Source organism: Podarcis raffonei, chromosome 4 (genome assembly GCF_027172205.1).
Source record: "Podarcis raffonei isolate rPodRaf1 chromosome 4, rPodRaf1.pri, whole genome shotgun sequence".
NCBI lineage: Eukaryota > Metazoa > Chordata > Lepidosauria > Squamata > Lacertidae > Podarcis > Podarcis raffonei.
The window spans coordinates 11,779,999-11,800,286 of NC_070605.1; the positions used below are offsets into that span (position 1 = coordinate 11,779,999).

General features: G+C 48.6%; 1 protein-coding gene and 1 long non-coding RNA gene across 4 annotated transcripts in view; one reads left to right on the forward strand and one right to left on the reverse strand.

The window, feature by feature from the left end:
* NARS2 (asparaginyl-tRNA synthetase 2, mitochondrial) overlaps positions 1-20,288 on the reverse strand; it is a 51,512-nt gene that overhangs the window by 21,134 nt on the left and 10,090 nt on the right. For all 3 annotated transcript variants that reach the window (XM_053385172.1, XM_053385173.1, XM_053385171.1), the window contains exons 5-7: positions 19,785-19,925; positions 13,743-13,823; positions 5,569-5,669 (exon numbers count right to left, since the gene is read on the reverse strand). In XM_053385172.1, coding sequence (XP_053241147.1) covers positions 5,569-5,669; positions 13,743-13,823; positions 19,785-19,925 — 323 coding nt within the window. The remainder of the gene's footprint in view (positions 1-5,568; positions 5,670-13,742; positions 13,824-19,784; positions 19,926-20,288) is intronic.
* LOC128412263 (uncharacterized) lies at positions 17,044-17,373 on the forward strand. Its single transcript, XR_008330044.1, has 2 exons — positions 17,044-17,087; positions 17,181-17,373. It is a non-coding gene; the product is annotated as an uncharacterized LOC128412263 (long non-coding RNA).

Genomic DNA, 20,288 nt, shown 5'->3' on the forward strand with positions numbered 1-20,288 from the left:
TTCCACAGGGCGGGTGCCACCACCAAGAAGGCCTGGTTCCCTGTACAGTCATACCTCGGTTTACAGACGCTTCAGGTTGCGTTTTTTCGGGTTACGGACCTGCCGAAACCCGGAAGTACTGGAACGGGTTACTTCTGGGTTTTGGCAGTCGTGCATGCGCATAAGCACCAAATCGCAACCCGCGCGTGCGCAGATGTGCCGCTGTGGGTTGCGAACGTGCATCCCGCACGGATCATGTACACAACCCAAGCGTCCACTATAACTTCATTTCATAGGGAGCCGCCCCTAGTGGCTGAGGCAACCCAGTCAGACGGGCCACATATAAACAATAAAATAATTACAATTGTAATTTCTAATTATTAGCACATTACTGAAAGAACACATTTGTCCAAACCCACCCAAAAAGTGTGAACCGAGCCATCGTGAGACGGCCGCGTTCTTCAATTCATTATTTGTCAAGTGCCTTTAGGCAAGAAAGGGACAAGGTGTGGCGATAAAAAATGGCGGCCAGTGCCCACTTGAAGACACGGATGCTGAGATCTTTAGTCCGTCTTTCCCCACCCCCCTCAGAGAAAAAGAGAGCGCTGTCGGAGGCAACTGGCCTCACTTCCTTGTAATCTGTTTTAAGACCCCTTTTTTCAGGCCCTTTCTTGAAGGCTGAAAAGCCTGGAGTGTCATTTTGGCTCGGAAGAAGAAGAATTTCTCTCCAAGCGGATAAATTTAGCTCGTCTAAATTTAGCATGCATTCAAGAGGCTTAAGATGCCTGGTGTTGTTCTTAAATAATAAAAGAACATGTTCTTGAAGGACAGGGTGTGAAGCAGTAACATTGTGTCCTGTACTCAAATAGCCCTGACTGTTTATTTTGAAGTCCGGTACAAGGGGTTTTTTTTTTTGGTGGTGGTAGTGGAGACAAAACAAAACCCCAAAAACCCAAGAAACATCTTAAGGACATCACTATAATAATGACCGACGTGAAGATGAGTCCCCTTCATTATACTTGCCTGGGGTGTCTATACGTTATAATGCTCTGGAAAAATAAAAAAAGTTCTGATTTAAGAGAGTGCTGCGTCATTACAGCACCTTCATCCTGTTCAATTTACCCAAACACCGACACAATACATTATAAGATTATTATTATTACGGGAAATCCTAAAAAAAGGGGTCAGACCCCCCACACCCCGGATGAGCTAATTTGAGAGGTGGGTGCGGCAGAAGTGACACAATAGATCACCATCAATCAGCTGATCGGGGCTGAATTCAAGTCCCGCTTACATCAGGTAGCTCCAAATTTTGGTGTCTAATGGTGTCAAACTCAGATAACAAGCCCTGCTCACAGTCTCTGCCTGCCCCACACCTGATGTCATACATGGTGCCACGTGGGGTGGGCTTGGGCTGGCTCAGGTTGATAGATCAAGGACGCATCTTCAAAGCCCAGCAGAATGCCAGTACAGATGGGGGCAAAGCCCTTTCCGAGCCTGCAGAGGAGAGGGTGTTGCGGGCAGGGCCCTCCCACATTCGCGGGGGCTTCCCTTGCCCCCGCGAGAGCTGGGGAATCCCTGGGCGTGCCTGCAACCCAGCCCGCCAATCGGCAGGTGAGGGGAGGCGCAGCCTGGGCTACTTAAGGCCAGGCACGCCCAGGGACCGCCCTCTTTTTCCCCTCGCCCAGCAGCTGAGCGGTTTTCCCATCCCACCCACCCTTAGGTTTAGCTAGAATTGACTTTGCTATGGACTCTGGTCGGTCGCCGCAAGGGGCCTGGTAGGACTTTTTCCAAGTTGGCGCACTTCCTGCCTTTTGGTTTTTTCGCCTACCTCGTAGCAACCGTCACAACTTTCGCGGTATTGGCGGCTAGGCATTGGCATGGGGCAATTTGAGGAAGAAGGAGGGGGGAAGGGAGCGCCATCACCTTCCCCCAAGGAGAAGGGGTAGTCCGGTAGAGGACTCCCAGGGGGGGCATGGCCTTGTCCGAAGCCTGGAGAGGTAGGGCCGCCGGCACGCCCCCGAGCGGTGACACCCGTGGGATCCTAGTTGGCGTACTTCAACAGGACTCCCGCGGTTTGTGTTCAACCCTTCCCGGTCACCATGCCGGGTAGTCGATAGGAGCCAATGCCTAAGGCCAATACCTTCAATTCCGTAATCAATAAAGTTGTGGCCTTTTACGCCCATTAACCTTAACACAATGTGTCTGAGTCTTCATTTCATTGGGGGAGGAAACTTGCCACGCAACTCATATTTCCGCAGGCAATATACAGTGGTACCTCAGGTTAAGTACTTAATTCGTTCTGGAGGTCTGTTCTTAACCTGAAACTGTTCTTAACCTGAAGCATCACTTTAGCTAATGGGGCCTCCTGCTGCTGCCGCGCCGCTGGTGCACGATTTCTGTTCCCATCCTGAAGCAAAGTTCTTAACCCGAAGTACTATTTCTGGCTTAGCGGAGTCTGTAACCTGAAGCGTATGTAACCCGAGGTACCACTGTATTCAACAATAGTGAAAAAGCGGGTTTGTTCATTACAACAAGCTGATACTGCGCTTGTTAGTCCGATCTTAATGCCCTTACTACACAATGGGCAGAAAGCTCTACCTCTCTTTCAAATCAGAACCAGTGAAGGCAGTGAAGGTCCTGTGTGAGTGTCTGGAGGCGGTTGGAGGATGGATGGCGGCTAACAGATGCAGGTTGAACCCTGACAAGACAGAAGTACTGTTTTTGGGGGACAGGAGGCAGGCAGGTGTGGAAGACCCCCTGGTCCTGAATGGGGTAGCTGTGCCCCTGAAGGACCAGGTGTGCAGCCTGGGAGTCATTCTGGATTCACAGCTGTCCATGGAAGCACAGGTTAATTCTGTGTCCAGGGCAGCTGTTTACCAGCTCCATCTGGTACGCAGGATGAGACCCTACCTGCCCGCAGACTGCCTCGCCAGAGTGGTGCATGCTCTGGTTATCTCCTGCTTGGACTACAGTGGTACCTTGGGTTACATACGCTTCAGGTTACATACGCTTCAGGTTACACACTCCGCTAACCCAGAAATAGTGCTTCAGGTTAAGAACTTTGCTTCAGGATAAGAACAGAAATTGGGCTCCGGTGGCGCGGCAGCAGCAGGAGGCCCCATTAGCTACAGTGGTGCTTCAGGTTAAGAACAGTTTCAGGTTAAGAACAGACCTCTGGAACGAATTAAGTACTTAACCCGAGGTACCACTGTACTGCAATGCGCTCTATGTGGGGCTACCTTTGAAGGTGACCCGGAAACTACAACTAATCCAGAATGCGGCAGCTAGACTGGTGACTGGGAGCGGCCGCCGAGACCATATAACACCGGTCCTGAAAGACCTACATTGGCTCCCAATACGTTTCCGAGCACAATTCAAAGTGTTGGTGCTGACCTTTAAAGCCCTAAACGGCCTCGGTCCAGTATACCTGAAGGAGCGTCTCCACACCCATCGTTCTACCTGGACACTGAGGTCCAGCACCGAGGGCCTTCTGGCGGTTCCCTTGCTGCAAGAAGCCAAGTTACAGGGAACCAGGCAGAGGACCTTCTCGGTAGTGGCACCCGTCCTGTGGAACGCCCTCCCACCAGATGTCAAAGAGAACAACAATCAGACTTTTAGAAGACATCTGAAGGCAGCCCCATTTAGGGAAGCTTTTAATGTTTGATGCATTACTGTATTTTAATATTTTGTTGGGAGCCACCCAGAGTGGCTGGGGAAGCCCAGCCAGATGGGCGGGGTATAAATAATAAATTATTATTATTATATTATTATTTTCCAGGTACCCTGGGTCCAGAGCAGTTTAGAGCTTTATAATTTTATTTTATTATTTATTCATTTATTAAACTTGTATACCACCCTCTACCCGCAAGTCTCTGGGCAGTTCACAGGATAAAACGACAATACAAAAACACAAAATGCATAATCAGAATAAAAGCAAAACCAACCCAATAACAACACCCCCCCCAACTGTAACAAGACCTTAACAGGGTCAGTGGCTAACAGGCATCCTGCGATCACTGCAGCCTCTGGACCAACAACAAGGGAAGCCCCACACAAAGTATACTGCAGTAGTCTAAACGTGAGATTACCCAAGCCACAGTGGCCCAGAAAAGGGTGTAGTTAGACCTGGAGGTGGTGCAATGGGTCAGTGCGTCTGGCGGTTAACCTGAAGGTCGGTGGTTTGAGCCCACTCAGGGACAGCTGGGGGCAGAATTCCTGCATTGCAGGGGATTGGACTAGATGACCCTGTGGACATTTCCATTCCACCTTAAGGAACAGGCATGTGGAATTGTCACATGTCTGTTTACATTCCAGCACAGCTTGCTGGGAACTTCCGTTTGTGTATAGCTTTTGCTGTTCTCTCCGAGACGACATGAGAGAGAGATGACATGTTTCTTTGTTCTGATTTACCGTATTTTTCGCTCCATAAGACGCACCTTTTCCCTCCTAAAAAGTAAGGGGAAATGTGTGTGCGTCTTATGGAGCGAATGCGGCTCTTGCAGGCATTTCCCCAAGGAGGCCAGCCAGTCCCTTCTCCCTCCTAGGGGAAAAGCCCCCAAGAGCTGCGCATACTTTAAAGAGCGCACGTCTCTTGCTGGCTTTTGCGGGAGGTGTGGGAAGGGACAGAGGGCAGCCCCCAAGTGCTGCACTCCCTTTCACGAGCCGCAAGGAGGGGGAAAAGCCTGCAAGCGCCGCACACACGCTCCACACGGCTCGTGAAAGGGAGCGCTGAGCAGAGCCTGGGATGCATATGGGCTCTGCTCAGCACTCCCTTTAAAAATATTATTTTTCTTGCATTCCCCCTCTAAAAACTAGGTGCGTCTTATGGAGCGAAAAATACGGTATGTTTAATAAATATGTAGCTGCAGCATGACTTACACCTCACGCCTACTTCTGTGTGCAACCCACACTCTGCTAATTGCGTGCCCTGGCTTTTGAAGTTCGGGTTGCTGATTTACGTCGGAGCACGGGCCGATGGAAGGAGACATCTGAGCTGGGCTTGCCAGCTGGCCTCCCAGTCCCTTTGCATGTCGACAGACCCCCGGGTCCCTTCCAGCTCTAAAATTCTATAATTCTGCGATACACCAGCTGAAGGCGGCACTCTTTCAAACTGAAACCACATGACTCTTCTTTGCCTGGCTTCTCTGTTCCCCTGTCTATTCCACTCTCAAGTTAACCAGACACACCTGAGAGAGGTGGTGTGATGGTTAGAGAACCAGGCTAGGACCTGGGAGACCAGGGTTCAAATCCCCACCCAGCCAGTAGGTGACCTTCTCCTCAAGTTGTTGCATGGATAACATGGGGAGAAGTATGGGTGCCACCTTGAGGTCTTTGGAAGAAAGGTAGGGCGTAAATGTAATATATAAGAAAGAAAGAAATATATTTGGGCTCACGCTTGTCCCTCCAATAGGATTTCACCCACGACTGGGCTTCCAGTGCCTTTTACAAGGGCCACCCCATGGATATTTCCGTTGTGTCAACACCTTACAACCACCACGGGGCTCAAAACACACCCACAGACATCCACAGAGTCAGCCTTAAATCGCCCAACTGCAAAACAAACAAACAAACCAGCAAGATCCATACCCAGCCATCACTTCCAAGTGGAGTTGGCCAGAGACTGTCAGAAATGCAGGGACGTCAAAGAAATGGGGGTTTTCTCCAGGTTCTCTCTCTTCATTTGCAGACTGCAAGAGGTAAAACAAAACAAAGGGAAACTGTTGGTTAGCTCAGGGGTGGGGAACCTTCAGCCACCTGCAGCCCACAGGCCAAATCTGGCCTTCGAGGCAGTTTTCACCAATCACATCCACCTTCCCCACACGTGATGTCCTGTCTGATACGAAGCACGTGCTGTAATGACGGAGCTATAGTCCCTCCCTGCTTCGCTGCGATGTCTAGAAACCCTGGTTTGTTCAAACAAAGGGCTGGTGTGATATTTGCAGTGCATCAACCATTGATAGCCTCCTTTAGAGGCCACAGCGCAACAGAAGTGAGCGTACAGATCAGATGGAAAACAGGAGGCGGCAAGCAGCCGTAAACTACAGCATGTTGGTATGTGCAGAAGCTCCAAACCACGGTTTCCATTTCCACTGTGGTTGGCACCAACCATAGTTTGGCTGAACGTCTGAACGGTCACACACGGGGGCACTTCGCTTTGCATACGCATCCCAGGGAGTGGGGTGGCGGCGGAGAGACTAGCACCAGTTGCGACTTCCCAGTGCGAAATAAATACAGGAGAGCCACTGTGGTGTAGTGGTTAGAATGCAGATCTGGGTTCAAATCAGCTCTTATGCTCCCTGGTTGACTTGCAACCTGTTAGCTGAACCAACTCCACAAGGTTGCTGAGAAGATAAAACATTTGGAGTGGGTGATGTCTGGTTTCCAACTCTGTGATATATCACGATATACAGTCGTACCTTGGTTGTTGAACGCCTTGCGACTCAAACGTTTTGGCTCCCAGACGCCGCAAACCCGGAAGTGAGTTCTGGTTTGTGAACATTCTTTGGAACCTGAACATCCGACGCGGCTTCCGATTGGCTGCAAGAAGCTCCTGCAGCCAATCAGAAGCCGTGTCTTGGTTTTTGAAAGTCAAAACGACTTCCGGAACGGATTCCGTTTGAGAAGCAAGGTACGACTGTACTGATATATTACAATGACTGAAATAAGAATGGAGTTATGTAGAAGCACTGGGTAGCTTCAGTTTCCCCCACAATGTGATTCTTGCATAGCACACACATCATGATTTGCAATATATTGATAGGTCAAAAATTATGAAACCAATTACAGTGGTACCTCGGGTTACATACGCTTCAGGTTACAGACTCTGCTAACCCAGAAATAGTACCTCGGGTTAAGAACTTTGCTTCAGGATGAGAACAGAAATCGTGCTCCGGCAGCACGGCAGCAGCAGGAGGCCACCATTAGCTAAAGTGGTGCTTCAAGTTAGGAACAGTTTCAGGTTAAGAACAGACCTCCAGAACAAATTATGTTCTTAACCCAAGGTACCACTGTATCATGATATGGACTTTAAGCTGCTTTTGGAAGCTACATCACCCAGCCCTAAAATACAAATCATGATTCACAATATATTGCCAGGTCAAAAACTATGACGTCGATATCACGGTATGGACTTCAAACCAGTTTTGGACAATACATTGATGTATCGCCCAGCCGTAGCATTCTGCTGAGGTCTTTGGAGGATAAAAAGATTGTTTAACGGCGACATGTACATCATACATGCATTGCCCACATTTCCCCGATGAACAAATGCGAGTTTTGCATCGTGTCTAAAAGCAACTGTGAGACAGGGGAAACGCTGTTATCCTTTATCGAGACTCAGTTTTGCGAGTTACACTGGAACAGCTTAAAGGAAAACTACAACCGTGTCACACATTGTTGTCCTGCACAGACACACTCCTCAAACTTCCTTTTGAACAGCTCTCACGCTAAGCACCAGAAGAACATTTATATTCGGGACAGTTTAAATGCACAGTTCTGCTGGGGGGGGGCAGGTTGGGGAGAGTTCCCTTGGAAGTAACTGATGAAGGAAAGAAAGAAAACCCTCTCTTTGAAGAGCCACAGGTGCTGTTCACAGACATGGAAGGAAGGAAGGTTTTGCGTCAGGATGAAAACATCTGTCATAAAAATTAAAACAAAGAGCAACGTTTTCAAGAAGGGGCTTTTCGTTTTCTTGCAACAGCCACCGGTGAAGATTGAAGAAAGCTTTCGGGCACTCGCAAAACGCAGCGGAGAGGAAACAAAAGGCGAAAAGATGAAATATTGAAGGATTCCTTGGATTTCTTTTTCAAACGCCTTGCCTCAAAAGGAACAAGACAATAACACGCCTGCTACGCTGCGGACGACAGAAAAAGGCCCTGGATTGGAAAGGAAAATGAAGATTTCACTCTCCGTTTGCAGAAATAAACAAAACTTTCCATTCAACCGCATCCCTCAGTCACCTGAGACACCCAGAGAAATAGGAAAGCGAGATATGAGGCGAGATATTTGTAGCAGATAAGGGGGGGGCAGAAATACATCAACGGCAAGAGAAAGCTACAGAAAAATCTGAGCTCTTTCTAAAGGGCTGGCTCCATGTTTGATGGGAGATAAAATGTAGTGTCCTACAGCGGACACTAAAAACTCCTTTTTTGTAACCCAAGGGCCACACTCCATTCTGTACAACCTTCTGAGGGGTACAGTGGTACCTCGGGTTAAGAACTTAATTCGTTCCGGAGGTCCGTTCTTAACCTGAAACTGTTCTTAACCTGAGGTACCACTTTAGCTAATGGGGCCTCCCGCTGCCGCCGCAGCACGATTTCTGTTCTCATCCTGAAGCAAAGTTCTTAACCTGAGGTACTATTTCTGGGTTAGCAGAGTCTGTAACCTGAAGCGTATGTAACCCGAAGTACCACTGTAGCTTGTCTGCCTTTGGTCCGTGCTCTCACCTGTGGCTCCTAGAAGCTGTCAGCGTGTGACAGCGGCCACTCCAGGAACGGCTTCGACTGGCCAGCTAAAGCAGGTGAGGGTAGCCGATGCGTCTCAAATCCTTGGTGAGTTAGGGACTTCCCCTGTGGACAAAGGCGGGCTCTGGCAGACTGAGCGGATGAGACCAAGAGGGGGATGAACGGTCAAGAAGGCGGTTTCTGCACGTGCTGTAGAGGAAAGTGAGGGGTAGATGGGGCTTGTTCACCTGGGAAGGTTCTCCATCTAGGGGAAGGAAAACTCTGATCCTAAACCTCTGCTGCCTTGCAGAATATCTTTGGGAGAAGTAAAGGCTAAGGGGTAAACTCTAAAAAAAGATAAAGGACTCCCTGGACAGTTAAGTCCAGTCAAAGGTGACTATGGGGTGTGGCGCTCATCTCGCTTTCAGGACGCTTTTACATCCTTCCACAGTGACAGCACAGGTTTCCAGGCAGGAACTGATCAGGGTGAGGGTTTGCCAAGCGTGCCTTCCTCTTAGCACATTTCTCCCTTTTGTCCTGAGTTCGAGCGTCTTCAAAGCCCATGACACCTTAATACTGTCTACACTGACTGGCAGTGAATCTATAGAGTTTCAGGCAGGGAGACTTTCACAGGCCTACCTGGAGATGCCAGGGATTGAACCTGGGTAAAGGTAAAAAAAGGTAAAGGACCCCTGGACGGTGAAGTCCAGTCAAAGACGACTATGGGGTTGCGGCACTCATCTCGCTTTCAGTCCGAGGGAGCTGGCGTTTGTCTACAGACAGCTTTCCGGGTCATGTGGCCAGCAGGACTAAACCGCTTCTGGCGCGACGGGACACTGTGATGGAAAACAGAGCTCAGGAAACGCTGTTCAGTTTCCCGCCACAGTGGTACCTATTTATCTACTTGCACTGGTATGCTTTCAAACTGCTATGTTGGCAGGAGCTGGGACAGAGCAAAGGGGGGCTCACTCCGTTGCAGAGATTCGAAATGCCAACCTTCTGATCAGCAAGCTGAAGAGGATCAGTGGTTTAGACCACAGCGCCACCCGTGTCCCTTTTGGGGTAATCCCTGCACAAATTCAGAGTGGAGTCCCTGAGGCGGTTGGATGGTGCCATGTGTGCCTGCTTCCGGCAACTCCTGCAGCCAAGCTGGTGCCAAACGCCTTGCTCTGCTTTCGTTTGGACCACATCAGCGAGGCCAAGAGGGGTGGGGTCTTGTCATCTGGGTAGCCCAGAGCCTCCATACACACTGCCCAGGTTTGCGCCCCGGGAAGGCCACTTTGGTGCTGCTAACGGAGGAGTTTGACCTCACCCCTGGAGGCGCACTCCATTGTCTCTCGAGGCAGACAAGGAAGCAAGCAGTGTCCAAGCTAAGTTCATTGCAGTGTTTGATCGTATCCATTCGCAGAAGACCTTTTACCTCTGGCGGCATGCGTTTGGTTCATGTTTAAGAAGAGCGTCGATTTTTTGCTTGCCAACAAGTAAAAGGCTACTTTCCAACACAAACTGCCCTGTACATTCTCCATCTAGGCAGGCAAAAGGCATCGTCAGAGTTCAAGAACACATCCCAGTCGAGCCAAAACAGAGTGGGACCAGTGAGGGTATACGGTCTAGGCCCAGTTCTTTTCTTTAAATTAGTTTTTATTAAAGATTCTCCTTTGTTGCAAAACAAGCAAAGGGAAAAGTACATACAGTGATACCTCGGGTTACAGACGCTTCAGGTTACAGACTCCGCTAACCCAGAAATAGTACCTCAGGTTAAGAACTGTGGGCACCACAGTTCAAGGACACTGACAAACTGGAACGTGTCCAGGGGAGGGCAACCAAAATGGTCAAAGGCCTGGAAACGATGCCTTATGAGGAACGGCTAAGGGAGCTGGGCATGTTTAGCCTGCAGAAGAGGGGGTTAAGGGGTGATATGATAGCCATGTTCAAATATATAAAAGGATGTCACATAGAGGAGGGAGAAAGGTTGTTTTCTGCTGCTCCAGAGAAGCGGACACGGAGCAATGGATCCAAACTGCAGGAAAGAAGATTCCACCTAAACATGAGGAAGAACTTCCTGACAGTAAGAGCTGTTTGACAGTGGAATTTGCTGCCAAGGAGTGTGGTGGAGTCTCCTTCTTTGGAGGTCTTTAAGCAGAGGCTTGACAACCATATGTCAGGAGTGCTCTGATGGTGTTTCCTGCTTGGCAGGGGGTTGGACTCGATGGCCCTTGTGGTCTCTTCCAACTCTATGATTCTATGATTCTACCTCAGGATGAGAACAGAAATCGCGTGGTGGCAGCAGCGGGAGGCCCCGTTAGCTAAAGTGGTGCTTCAGGTTAAGAACAGTTTCAGGTTAAGAACGGACCTCCAGAACGAATTACTGTATTTTTCGTTCCATAGGACGCTCCGTCCCATAGGACGCACCTAGTTTTTTTGGGGGGAAATAAAGGGAAAAAATTTTTCCCTATATTTCCCCCCCAAAAGCAGGTCGGGGAAACCGAACCAGGTCAAGGAACAGCGGGATGGTGGCGCTGCGCCTCCCTGCTGTCCCCCGAGCTTGTGCGGCTGGCCGATGTCTGCCCGGCATGAGGGGCGCTCTGTTTCAGGGTGCCCCGCGCGCTGGGCAGCAGGCTGCTATCTGCAGCGTGGGGAGCCCTGCGGGGAACTCCTGCAGGGCTCCCCACGCTGCGGATGTCTGTCCGGCGCGTGGGGCGCTCTGCTTCAGGGCATCCATCGCGCCGGGCGGCAGGCTGCTATCCGCAGCGTGGGGAGCCCTGCGGGGAACTCCTGCAGGGCTCCAACACGCTGCAGATGTCTGCCCGGCGCGAGGGGCGCTCTGCTTTCAGGGCGCCCAACGCTCCGGGAAGCAGGCTGCTATCCGCAGCCTAGACATCCCTGCGGGACCTCCCGCAGGGCTGCCTAGGCTGCGGATGTCTTCCTGAAGCCTGGAGAGCGAGAGGGGTCAGTGCGCACCGACTCCTCTCACTCTCCAAGCTTCAGCGAAAGCCTGCATTCGCCCCATAGGACGCACCCAGATTCCCCCTTTATTTTTGGAGGGGGAAAAGTGCGTCCTATAGTGCGAAAAATACGGTAAGTTCTTAACCGGAGGTAACACTGTACAGTGTCTCCATGTTCAATTTATAGAGACTTTTACAGTTCGTTTACATTCGGTATGAGACACGATTGTCATAAGACACTGTGCGGCTGGGGGGAAAGAGGGGCGAGATTATGATTTTTCGTTCTGTTGCACAGATTTTGTGCAGGGTTTTGGTGTTGGCGTCATCTGGGTAGGTCCTTTATTTACATATCTATTCCTTTTTATTGGCTTTGCTAGAATTTGGAGGGTTCAGAGCCTGGTTGGTTGCAGTATGGTTTGTTTCGATGTGTGAGGTTTGGGGAGGCTGTAGGGTCAGATTAGCCATATTGATTCGTATGCTGTTGGGGAAGGGATAGGCCATGGTATTGTGTTGTACATTTGATAAAGGGGAGCCACAACTTCTCCCTGTGCTACTTTAAATTTGTTGGTTCGGAGGGCCAGACAGAGAGAATTTGACTGCTGGGTCTGATTTCCCTCACCCCAATTTAGAGAACAGTTTGATCAAGCTTTTGCTCCAATGCTCCAATGCTACTGACAAAATACCTGTTACTTTTCACATCCTCTCTGTTATTATTACTCGAAGGGGAATGGATGGCAGATGGCTTTAGTAAATCCTCTCTGCTTCTTGGGGTGAAAGCGCTGTCAATACACAACAGAAAAGCTTGGAGCAGGGGGAGGCTTTGGAGACTAACTCCAGGCATAAAGAACAACCCCCAGTCAATACCTGTTTTGTGCTTCTCTCTAAGTGATAGAACAATGATTCCCTTTGATGTCCGCCTTCCTGGTTCTCTCCTTTAAGCTCAAAGGAGGCATTTGGCTTTAGGGCAAACAAAAAAGGTTTCATTTGCTACTAAGCTTTATTATTGAGGGGACGCGGGTGGCGCTGTGGGTTAAACCACAGAGCCTAGGACTTGCCAATCAGAAGGTCGGCGGTTCGAATCCCCGCAATGGGGTGAACTCCCGTTGCTCGGTCCCTGCTCCTGCCTACCTAGCAGTTCGAAAGCACCTCAAAGTGCAAGTAGATAAATAGGTACCGCTCCGGAGGGAAGGTAGACAGCGTTTCTGTGCGCTGCTCTGGTTCGCCAGAAGCGGCTTAGTCATGCTGGCCACATGACCCGGAAGCTGTACACTGGCTCCCTCGGCCAATAAAGCGAGATGAGCACCACAACCCCAGAGTCGGTCATGACTGGACCTAATGGTCAGGGGTCCCCTTTACCTTTATTATTATTAATATTATTATTTGCAGGAATTTCACTCCCCCTTCTGCAAAAGGGACACAGAGGCAGGGATCACTGCCCCCCTTTGCTCACCCCACGGGATACCTGCGAAGGTGCCTCTGGAGGAATTTCGGAGGAGGCATTCAGTGTGATGTGTCACACTGTGATGCTCTTCAAACTATGTTGATGCTTCCCTAGGTTTCAAAACCAGTTTGTCATGTGCCACTATTGCTGGTGGGAAACACACACACACACACACACACACAGGCTACCTACGGGACCGCCTCTCCTGGTATGTCCCATGGAGGACCTTACGGTCTTCAAATAAAAACGTCTTGAAGGTCCCAGGCCACAGGGAGGTTAGGCTGGCCTCAACCAGAGCCAGGGCTTTTTTGGACGTGGCCCCGATCTGGTGGAACGCTCTGTCACAAGAGACTAGGGCCCTGCGGGACTTGACATCTTTCCGCAGGGCCTGCAAGACAGAGCTGTTCCACCAGGCCTTTGGCCAAGGCACAGTCTGACCCCCTCCTTCTGTAATCCCTCATAGAATCTCTACACCAGTGGTTGCCATTAATTTGACTCTGAATTGATTTTAGAATGTATTTTAATTCATTGATTGTGATTTTATGTAAACTGTGTTATTTTTACTGTTGCTAGCCGCTCTGAGCCCAGCTTCGGCTGGGGAGGGTGGGATATAAATATTATTATTATTATTATTATTATTATTATTATTATTATTATTTGCACAAAGACTAAACCAAAAATGAGGAAAACCTCTGTACGTGGAACACGTCAGATGGGGTTTTGGGATCCTGTACCAAGAGAGAATGTGGCTCCTCAGGCAAAAAAAAGAAACCAAGAAGAAAAAGTCGGTCCCCAAAGAGGTTGGGTGGCCATCTGTCAGGGATGGTTTAGTTGAGATTCCTGAATTGCAGGGGGTTGGACTAGATGACCCTTGGGGTCCCTTCCAACTCACTGATTCTGGCTTATTTATTGCTTAATTATCAAGGGCCTTACCTCTACTTGAAAGATTTCCCCGGCTCCTTCACAGTCGTTTGAAGTAATTATCGGCGTGTGAACATGCAAATATCCGTTATCCTAAAAATAAAAAGTGATTTGAGAAGGAGGAAAAGTTACAAATTACTGATGGACGACTTGAGTGTCTGCCCAGATAAAAGACTGAATGTGGCATAGTGGGTAGCGTATTGGGACCTGAGTTCAGATCCCCACTCACCCACAAAGCTTACTGGGTAAACTTGGGTCAGCTTCTCATTCTCAGGCTAACCTACCTTTCAGGGTTGTGGTGGAGATTAAATGAGGAGGGGAAAAGAACCATGTACATACGTCCCCTTGAGCTCCTTGAAGGTAGGGTGGAAGAGAAATGTAATTTAAAGAGGGCGGGGAGACATGCAGGCTCAGATTATCCAAATGTGAATTTGCAAACTAACCACTTTCAAACATGGCGCTTGGGAAATAAGCAGCCAACAGGATGTGAGACTAGGGAGGTCTTTGGTCTAATCCATCATGACCCTTCTTACGTTCTCCCCCATTGTTTATCATCAGTAGACAGCGATTCAGGGGTACACTGCCATTAAAGCTGGAGGCTCCATTTAGCCCCCATGGTTTGTAGCCAAATGCCCTCAGGCTTCCCAGAATCATCCTGCTGGCTATTATTAAAAACAGGATGCAGGACGAGATGGAGCCTTGGCCTGATCCAGCAGGGCTTTTTTTTGTGCCAAGGGAGACAGACCCATCAGTGGAGAGAGGCTGGATTTTAAATGCAGCATTGCCAGGACTCTGGAATAACTTCTCAGAGGAAGTCCACTTCTATGTCTCCCCTGGGTCTTACAAATAAATGCAAACATGCCTCTCTCTGGTCACTCCTTGCAAATCAGCCCCACCCCCTCCAATCTGCATTTGGCTTTGATTTTTTAAAGTTCACTTTGATTTGTTTATTTTTTGCACTGGAGATATTTTGAATGCTTTGATTACCAATCCCCAACCTCAACCATGTGGAGAAATTGTGCTTAAAGAAAAAATATTTTTGTGTGTGTATCGCTTCCAACTCTATAATTCAAGGATACTTCCCCAGGCAAGCACAGAATCTGCCTGCAGAAAGATCTCTAGGCCTGGCAAAAGCCTTATATAGAGAGTCAAGGCCATTACTCTTTCTTCTTCTTAGGCGATCACTCATAGCCGAGTAAGATTGTCTTCCATGAACACAATCTTAGCAGTGAGTCTGTAAGTGACTGTGGAGGCCAATTCTGGATCCACACGTCCTTCCACAGTGGGGACATAGGTTTCTTGGCCGGAGTTGATCACGGTGCGGATTTGCCAAGCGTGCCTTCCTCTTAGCACATTTCTCCCTTTTGTCCTGAGTTTGAGCGTCTTCAAAGCCCATGACACCTTAATACAGTGGTACCTCGGGTTAAGAACTTACCATATTTTTCGCTCTATAAGACGCAAAAATATTCTGAATCTCAGAAGCCAGAACAGCAAGAGGGATCGCTGCACAGTGAACGCAGTAATTCCTCTTGCTGTTCTGGCTTCTCGGATAGCTGCGCAGCCTGCATTCGCTCCATAGGATGCACACACATTTCCCCTTACTTTTTAGGAGGGAAAAAATGAGTCTTATAGAGCAAAAAATATGGTAATTCATTCCGGAGGTCCGTTCTTAACCTGAAACTGTTCTTAACCAGAAGCACCACTTTAGCTAATGGGGCCTCCTGCTGCCAGAGCACAATTTCTGTTCTCATCCTGAAGCAAAGTTCTTAAGCTGAGGTACTATTTCTGGGTTAGCGGAGTCTGTAACCTGAAGCGTTTGTAACCAGAAGCGTCTGTAACTTGAGGTACCACCGTACTGTCTACACTGACTGGTAGTGCATCTATAGGGTTTCAGGCAGGGAGACTTTCACAGACCTACCTGGAGATGCCAGAAATTGAACCTGGGTAAAGGTAAAAAAGTAAAGGACCCCTGGACGGTGAAGTCCAGTCAAAGACGACTATGGGGTTGCGGCGCTCATCTCTTTTCAGGCCGAGGGAGCCGGCGTTTGTCCACAGACAGCTTTCCAGGTCATGTGGCCAGCAGGACTAAACTGCTTCTGGAGCAACGGAACACCGTGACGGAAACCAGAGCACATGGAAATGCTGTTTACCTTCCCACCGCTGCAGTACCTTATTTATCTACTTGCACTGGTATGCTTTCGAACCGCTAGGTTGGCAGGAGGTGGGACAGAGCAACAGAAGCTCACCCCGTCACAGGGATTTGAACCGCCGACCTTCTGATCAGCAAGCCCAAGAGGCTCAGTGGTTTAGACCACAGCGCCATGCGAGTCCCTTGAACCTGGGACATTCTGCATGCAATGTAGATGCTCCCCCACTGAACGGCAGCCCTTCCCCAAGGCAGTACCTGGTGTACTGCATTTTTAAGGCATCCTATTTCTTTTTGAAGGGACAAGGGTGGCGCTGTGGGTTAAACCACAGAGCCTAGGACTTGCCGATCAGAAGGTCGGCGGTTCGAATCCCCGCGACGAGGTGAGCTCCCGTTACTCGATCCCAGCTCCTGCCAACCGAGCAGTTCAAAAGCACGTCAAAGTGCAAGTAGATAAATAGGTATCACTCCGGCAGGAAGGTAAACAGCATTTCCGTGCGCTGCTCTGGTTCACCAGAGGCTGCTTAGTCATGCTGGCCACAAAACCTGGAAGCTGTACGCCGACTCCCTTGGCCAATAAAGCAAGATGAGCGCTGCAACCCCAGAGTCGGCCACGACTGGACCTAATGGTCAGGGGTCCCTTTACCTTTACCTACAGTGGTGCCTCGCAAGACGAAATTAATTCGTTCCGCGAGTTTTTTCTTCTTGCGAGTTTTTTGTCTTGCGAAGCACGGTTTCCCATAGGAATGCATTGAAAATCAATTAATGCGTTCCTATGGAGACCGCTTGCCAGGCTGGCGGTGCGGAGAAGGGCTTTTCTCCCCACCGCAAGCCTTCAGGACAGGTACGGGAACAGAGGGGAAGGCGCGCAGCGCTTCTCCTCTGTTCCCGGGGCTTGCGGTGGGAGGAGGGTTTTTCCTCCCCACCGCCAACATTCAGAACAGCATTCTGAATGTTGGCGGTGGGAAGGAAAACCCTCCTCCCACCGCAAGTCTTCAGGACAGCCATCCGAAGCCTGGTGGTGGGAGGAGGTCTCTCCGCCCCACCGCCTGCCTTTGAAGCAGCCTTCCGAAGGCTGGCGGTGGGGCGGAGAGACCTCCTCCCGCCGCCAGCCTTCGGAGCAGCCTTCCGAAGGCTGGCGGCGGGAGGAGGTCTCTCCGCCCCACTGCCAGCCTTCGGAGCAGCCTTCCGAAGGCTGGCGACGGGAGGAGGTCTCTCCGCCCCACCGCCAACCTTCGGAGCAGCCTTCCGAAGGCTGGCGGTGGGAGGAGGTCTCTCCGCCCCACCGCCAGCCTTCGGAGGAGGTCCAAGGACAGTGGGGAAGACGCGCTGCGCTTCCCCGCTGTCCCGGAGATTTCCCTATGGGCTTTCGTCTTGCGAAGGAAGCCCATAGGGAAATTCGTTTTGCGAAGCGCCTCCAAAACGGAAAACCCTTTCGTCTAGCGGGTTTTCCGTCTTGCGAGGCGTTCGTCTTGCGGGGCACCACTGTATTTCTTTTTACCTCTATCACACCTGAACCCTTTTTTGGGGGTTATGCTTGGTGCCTCCCCCATATGGCAAGAAATACTGCATTACAGCAATTGACTCAAACTTTGCATTTGCATATATCTAAATTAGCAAGCATGTTTATTTCGTAAAATTTATACACTGCTTGATTGTAAAAAATTACAAAAAACAAAACCTCAGAGTAGTTTACGAAAAGGATAAAGCAGTCTGCTTAGTCTCTGGTGCAGGAAGACTGAAAACCAGGAGCAGAAGGCATTGCAGGAATCACTTGCAAATAAAATCTGTTTCTTCCGGATATACCGAAAAAGTTGGTTAATTTATGTATGCATGCAATGGCAGCAGCAAGAACGAACAGAAATGGAAAGTGGAGGTAGGAAGAATTAAAATTATTAAAATGACGGGAGTTTGAGGAACTGGCAAAGCTAACCGCAAAGATCAGAGACCAAAAAACTCGATAACATTCTTTGAGGATTGGAAACTGTGCGCGGAATATGTAAAGAACTATTATAACTTCATGAAAATGTGAGCAGGATTTTGAAATACGAGCGGCAGTAGAAAAACATTAAGGCTAATAATCTAGGGTGTTTATATGGAGTGCTGCAAGTTAAAATATGCAGCATTTGAAGGATAAACAGAGAACACCATGGAACTGGGGGATGGGAAGTCAATGGATAAATAAAAGGTATTGTTGATGGTAAAGTGTGCAAACTTTTGAAAACTAAATAAAGAAAAAATTTAAAAATCAGTTTTTTATCCATCTGGAGTAATAAACACACAAATACTGCCACCCAGTGGTCAGAGACGACATACTGTCTACAAATTTTTTTACACATCACTTGGGAAGACAGGCGAACTAATGCCAGTGTACTGGAAGAAGCAAAGATCACCAGTGTTGAAGCAATGATACTTTAACATCAACTTTGTTGGACTGGTCATGTTGTGTGGATGCCTGATGATCGTCTTCTAAAGCAACTACTCTATTCTGAACTTAAAAATGGAAAGCGTAATGCTGGTGGTCAACAAAAGAGATTCAAAGACTCTTTGAAGGCAAATCTAAAATATATATAGTATAAACACTGACTAGTGGGAAACACTGGTCTGCGAGTGCTCCAATTGGAGAACAGCTTTTACCAAAGGTGTCATGGGTTTTGAAGACGCTCAAACTCAGGACGCAAGGGAGAAACATGCTAAGAGGAAGGCAGGCTTGGCAAACCCTCACCATGATCGACTCCCGCCCGGAAACCAACGTCCCCACTGTGGAAGGACGTGTGGATCCAGAATTGATCTCCATAGTCGCTTACAGACTCACTGTTAATGTCATGTTTATGGAAGACAATCTCAATCGGCTACGAGTGATCGCAAAAGAAAGAAGATTACTGGGTGGAAATAATACATATCTCAGTAACACTTCTTTATTCATTTTATGTACAACCTTTACAACAAAAAATAGATCCAAGACAAAACAGTATAGAACAAAACCTTGAGCCTCATATTTTCGTTTGTACCGATTCTTCTCAGATGCCCTTATTTTACTATTCCTTAATATTTGTTTCCTTCTTTAGGTTCCTTATCCTTAATCTCTTAGGTCCCATATATATCTTTAACCATTTTTCAATTAATGCCCTCACCTCCCTCCCCCTAAACACATTGCTTCCCTTCACCCATGTGCGATCTTCTTTACATACTGTTGTTGATTGCTGCGTTAACTGCTGTTTATATTTGTTGTTCCATATTTGTTTTAATATCATCCTATAACCTTGCACCCTTTAAACTACTTAAAAGAAATAATACATATCAAAATACATGCCAATCATAAACTAATGAAAAGGAGTCCCTTCGTTAGAGATGTCATTTCCCCCAAACTACGCTGACCTCCCCGCACACCTGAGGATGTGAGGTCAGGTAAGGATGCCGCAGGATCAGCTGGAGAACTGGATTGCAAAGCGAATCTGTGCAGGCGGCCTTTTGTGTCGAAAAACCTTATCCAATACACGGTATATAAAAGATGTTTACTCACACATTCAGTTCACAGATGGATCCCTGAAGGCAGACTCAGTTACAGAGTATATACATGTGGAATCTATCCCATATGGAGATAGTCCCTTTGTTGGCTGAAAGCCAACAGAGCATCACTAGCTAAAAAGCTCCTGGTCCAACAATGGAGAAGGTCAGAGAGAGAGCATCGAAAAGAAGAAAGTGTGCTGCGTGCCTTGCCTTCTTGTTACCTGGGCAGGTAAGGTCACACCCACCTCTAGTCACATGCAAAGCAAGTATGTCCCAGCCAGGAGGAAACAGGAAGTTTTCGATTGGCTGGACCAAACATCCCTTTGCATGTCCACTCTAGGAAAACAAGGAATGTTGTACTTGACTGCTCTCTATGTATCACATCCTACACGGGGTACCTTGAAAAAGGAGTGAATTGCAGCCGTGGCTTCGCTGCGGAGTCTCAGGAGTGCGCCCAAGGAATTGGTTCTGCATCGGACGTGAGGAAACTGCCTGAGGTAATCCAGTGGGTGATGCGTTTTGTACTTCAGTGGGAATGCCTGGATGAGGGAAACAAGGAAGAGACAACAGAGTAAGCTCAACTTTACGACTCACTTGCATCCCCTCCCCGAGTAGAAAAGGCGGCATGGACAGATGGGGAAAATGAGTGATTAACAAGGAAAGGGGGAGGGGGAAAGAACCTCAACCTTCAACTTTCCGAAAACAGTTATTTCTAGGCAGCTGGGAATTCTGCCGTAAAAATTTGATTGAATTTACTTACATAGCTATGGCTCCCTTCGCAAAGCATCTTACAGTAACTGATATAAATCTTCATCTAAAGATCCAACAATAATTATCAATTATTTCTGAGTAAGAATCATTATTAGAGACTAGAATCATTATCAGAGGTGCTCCCATCTAAG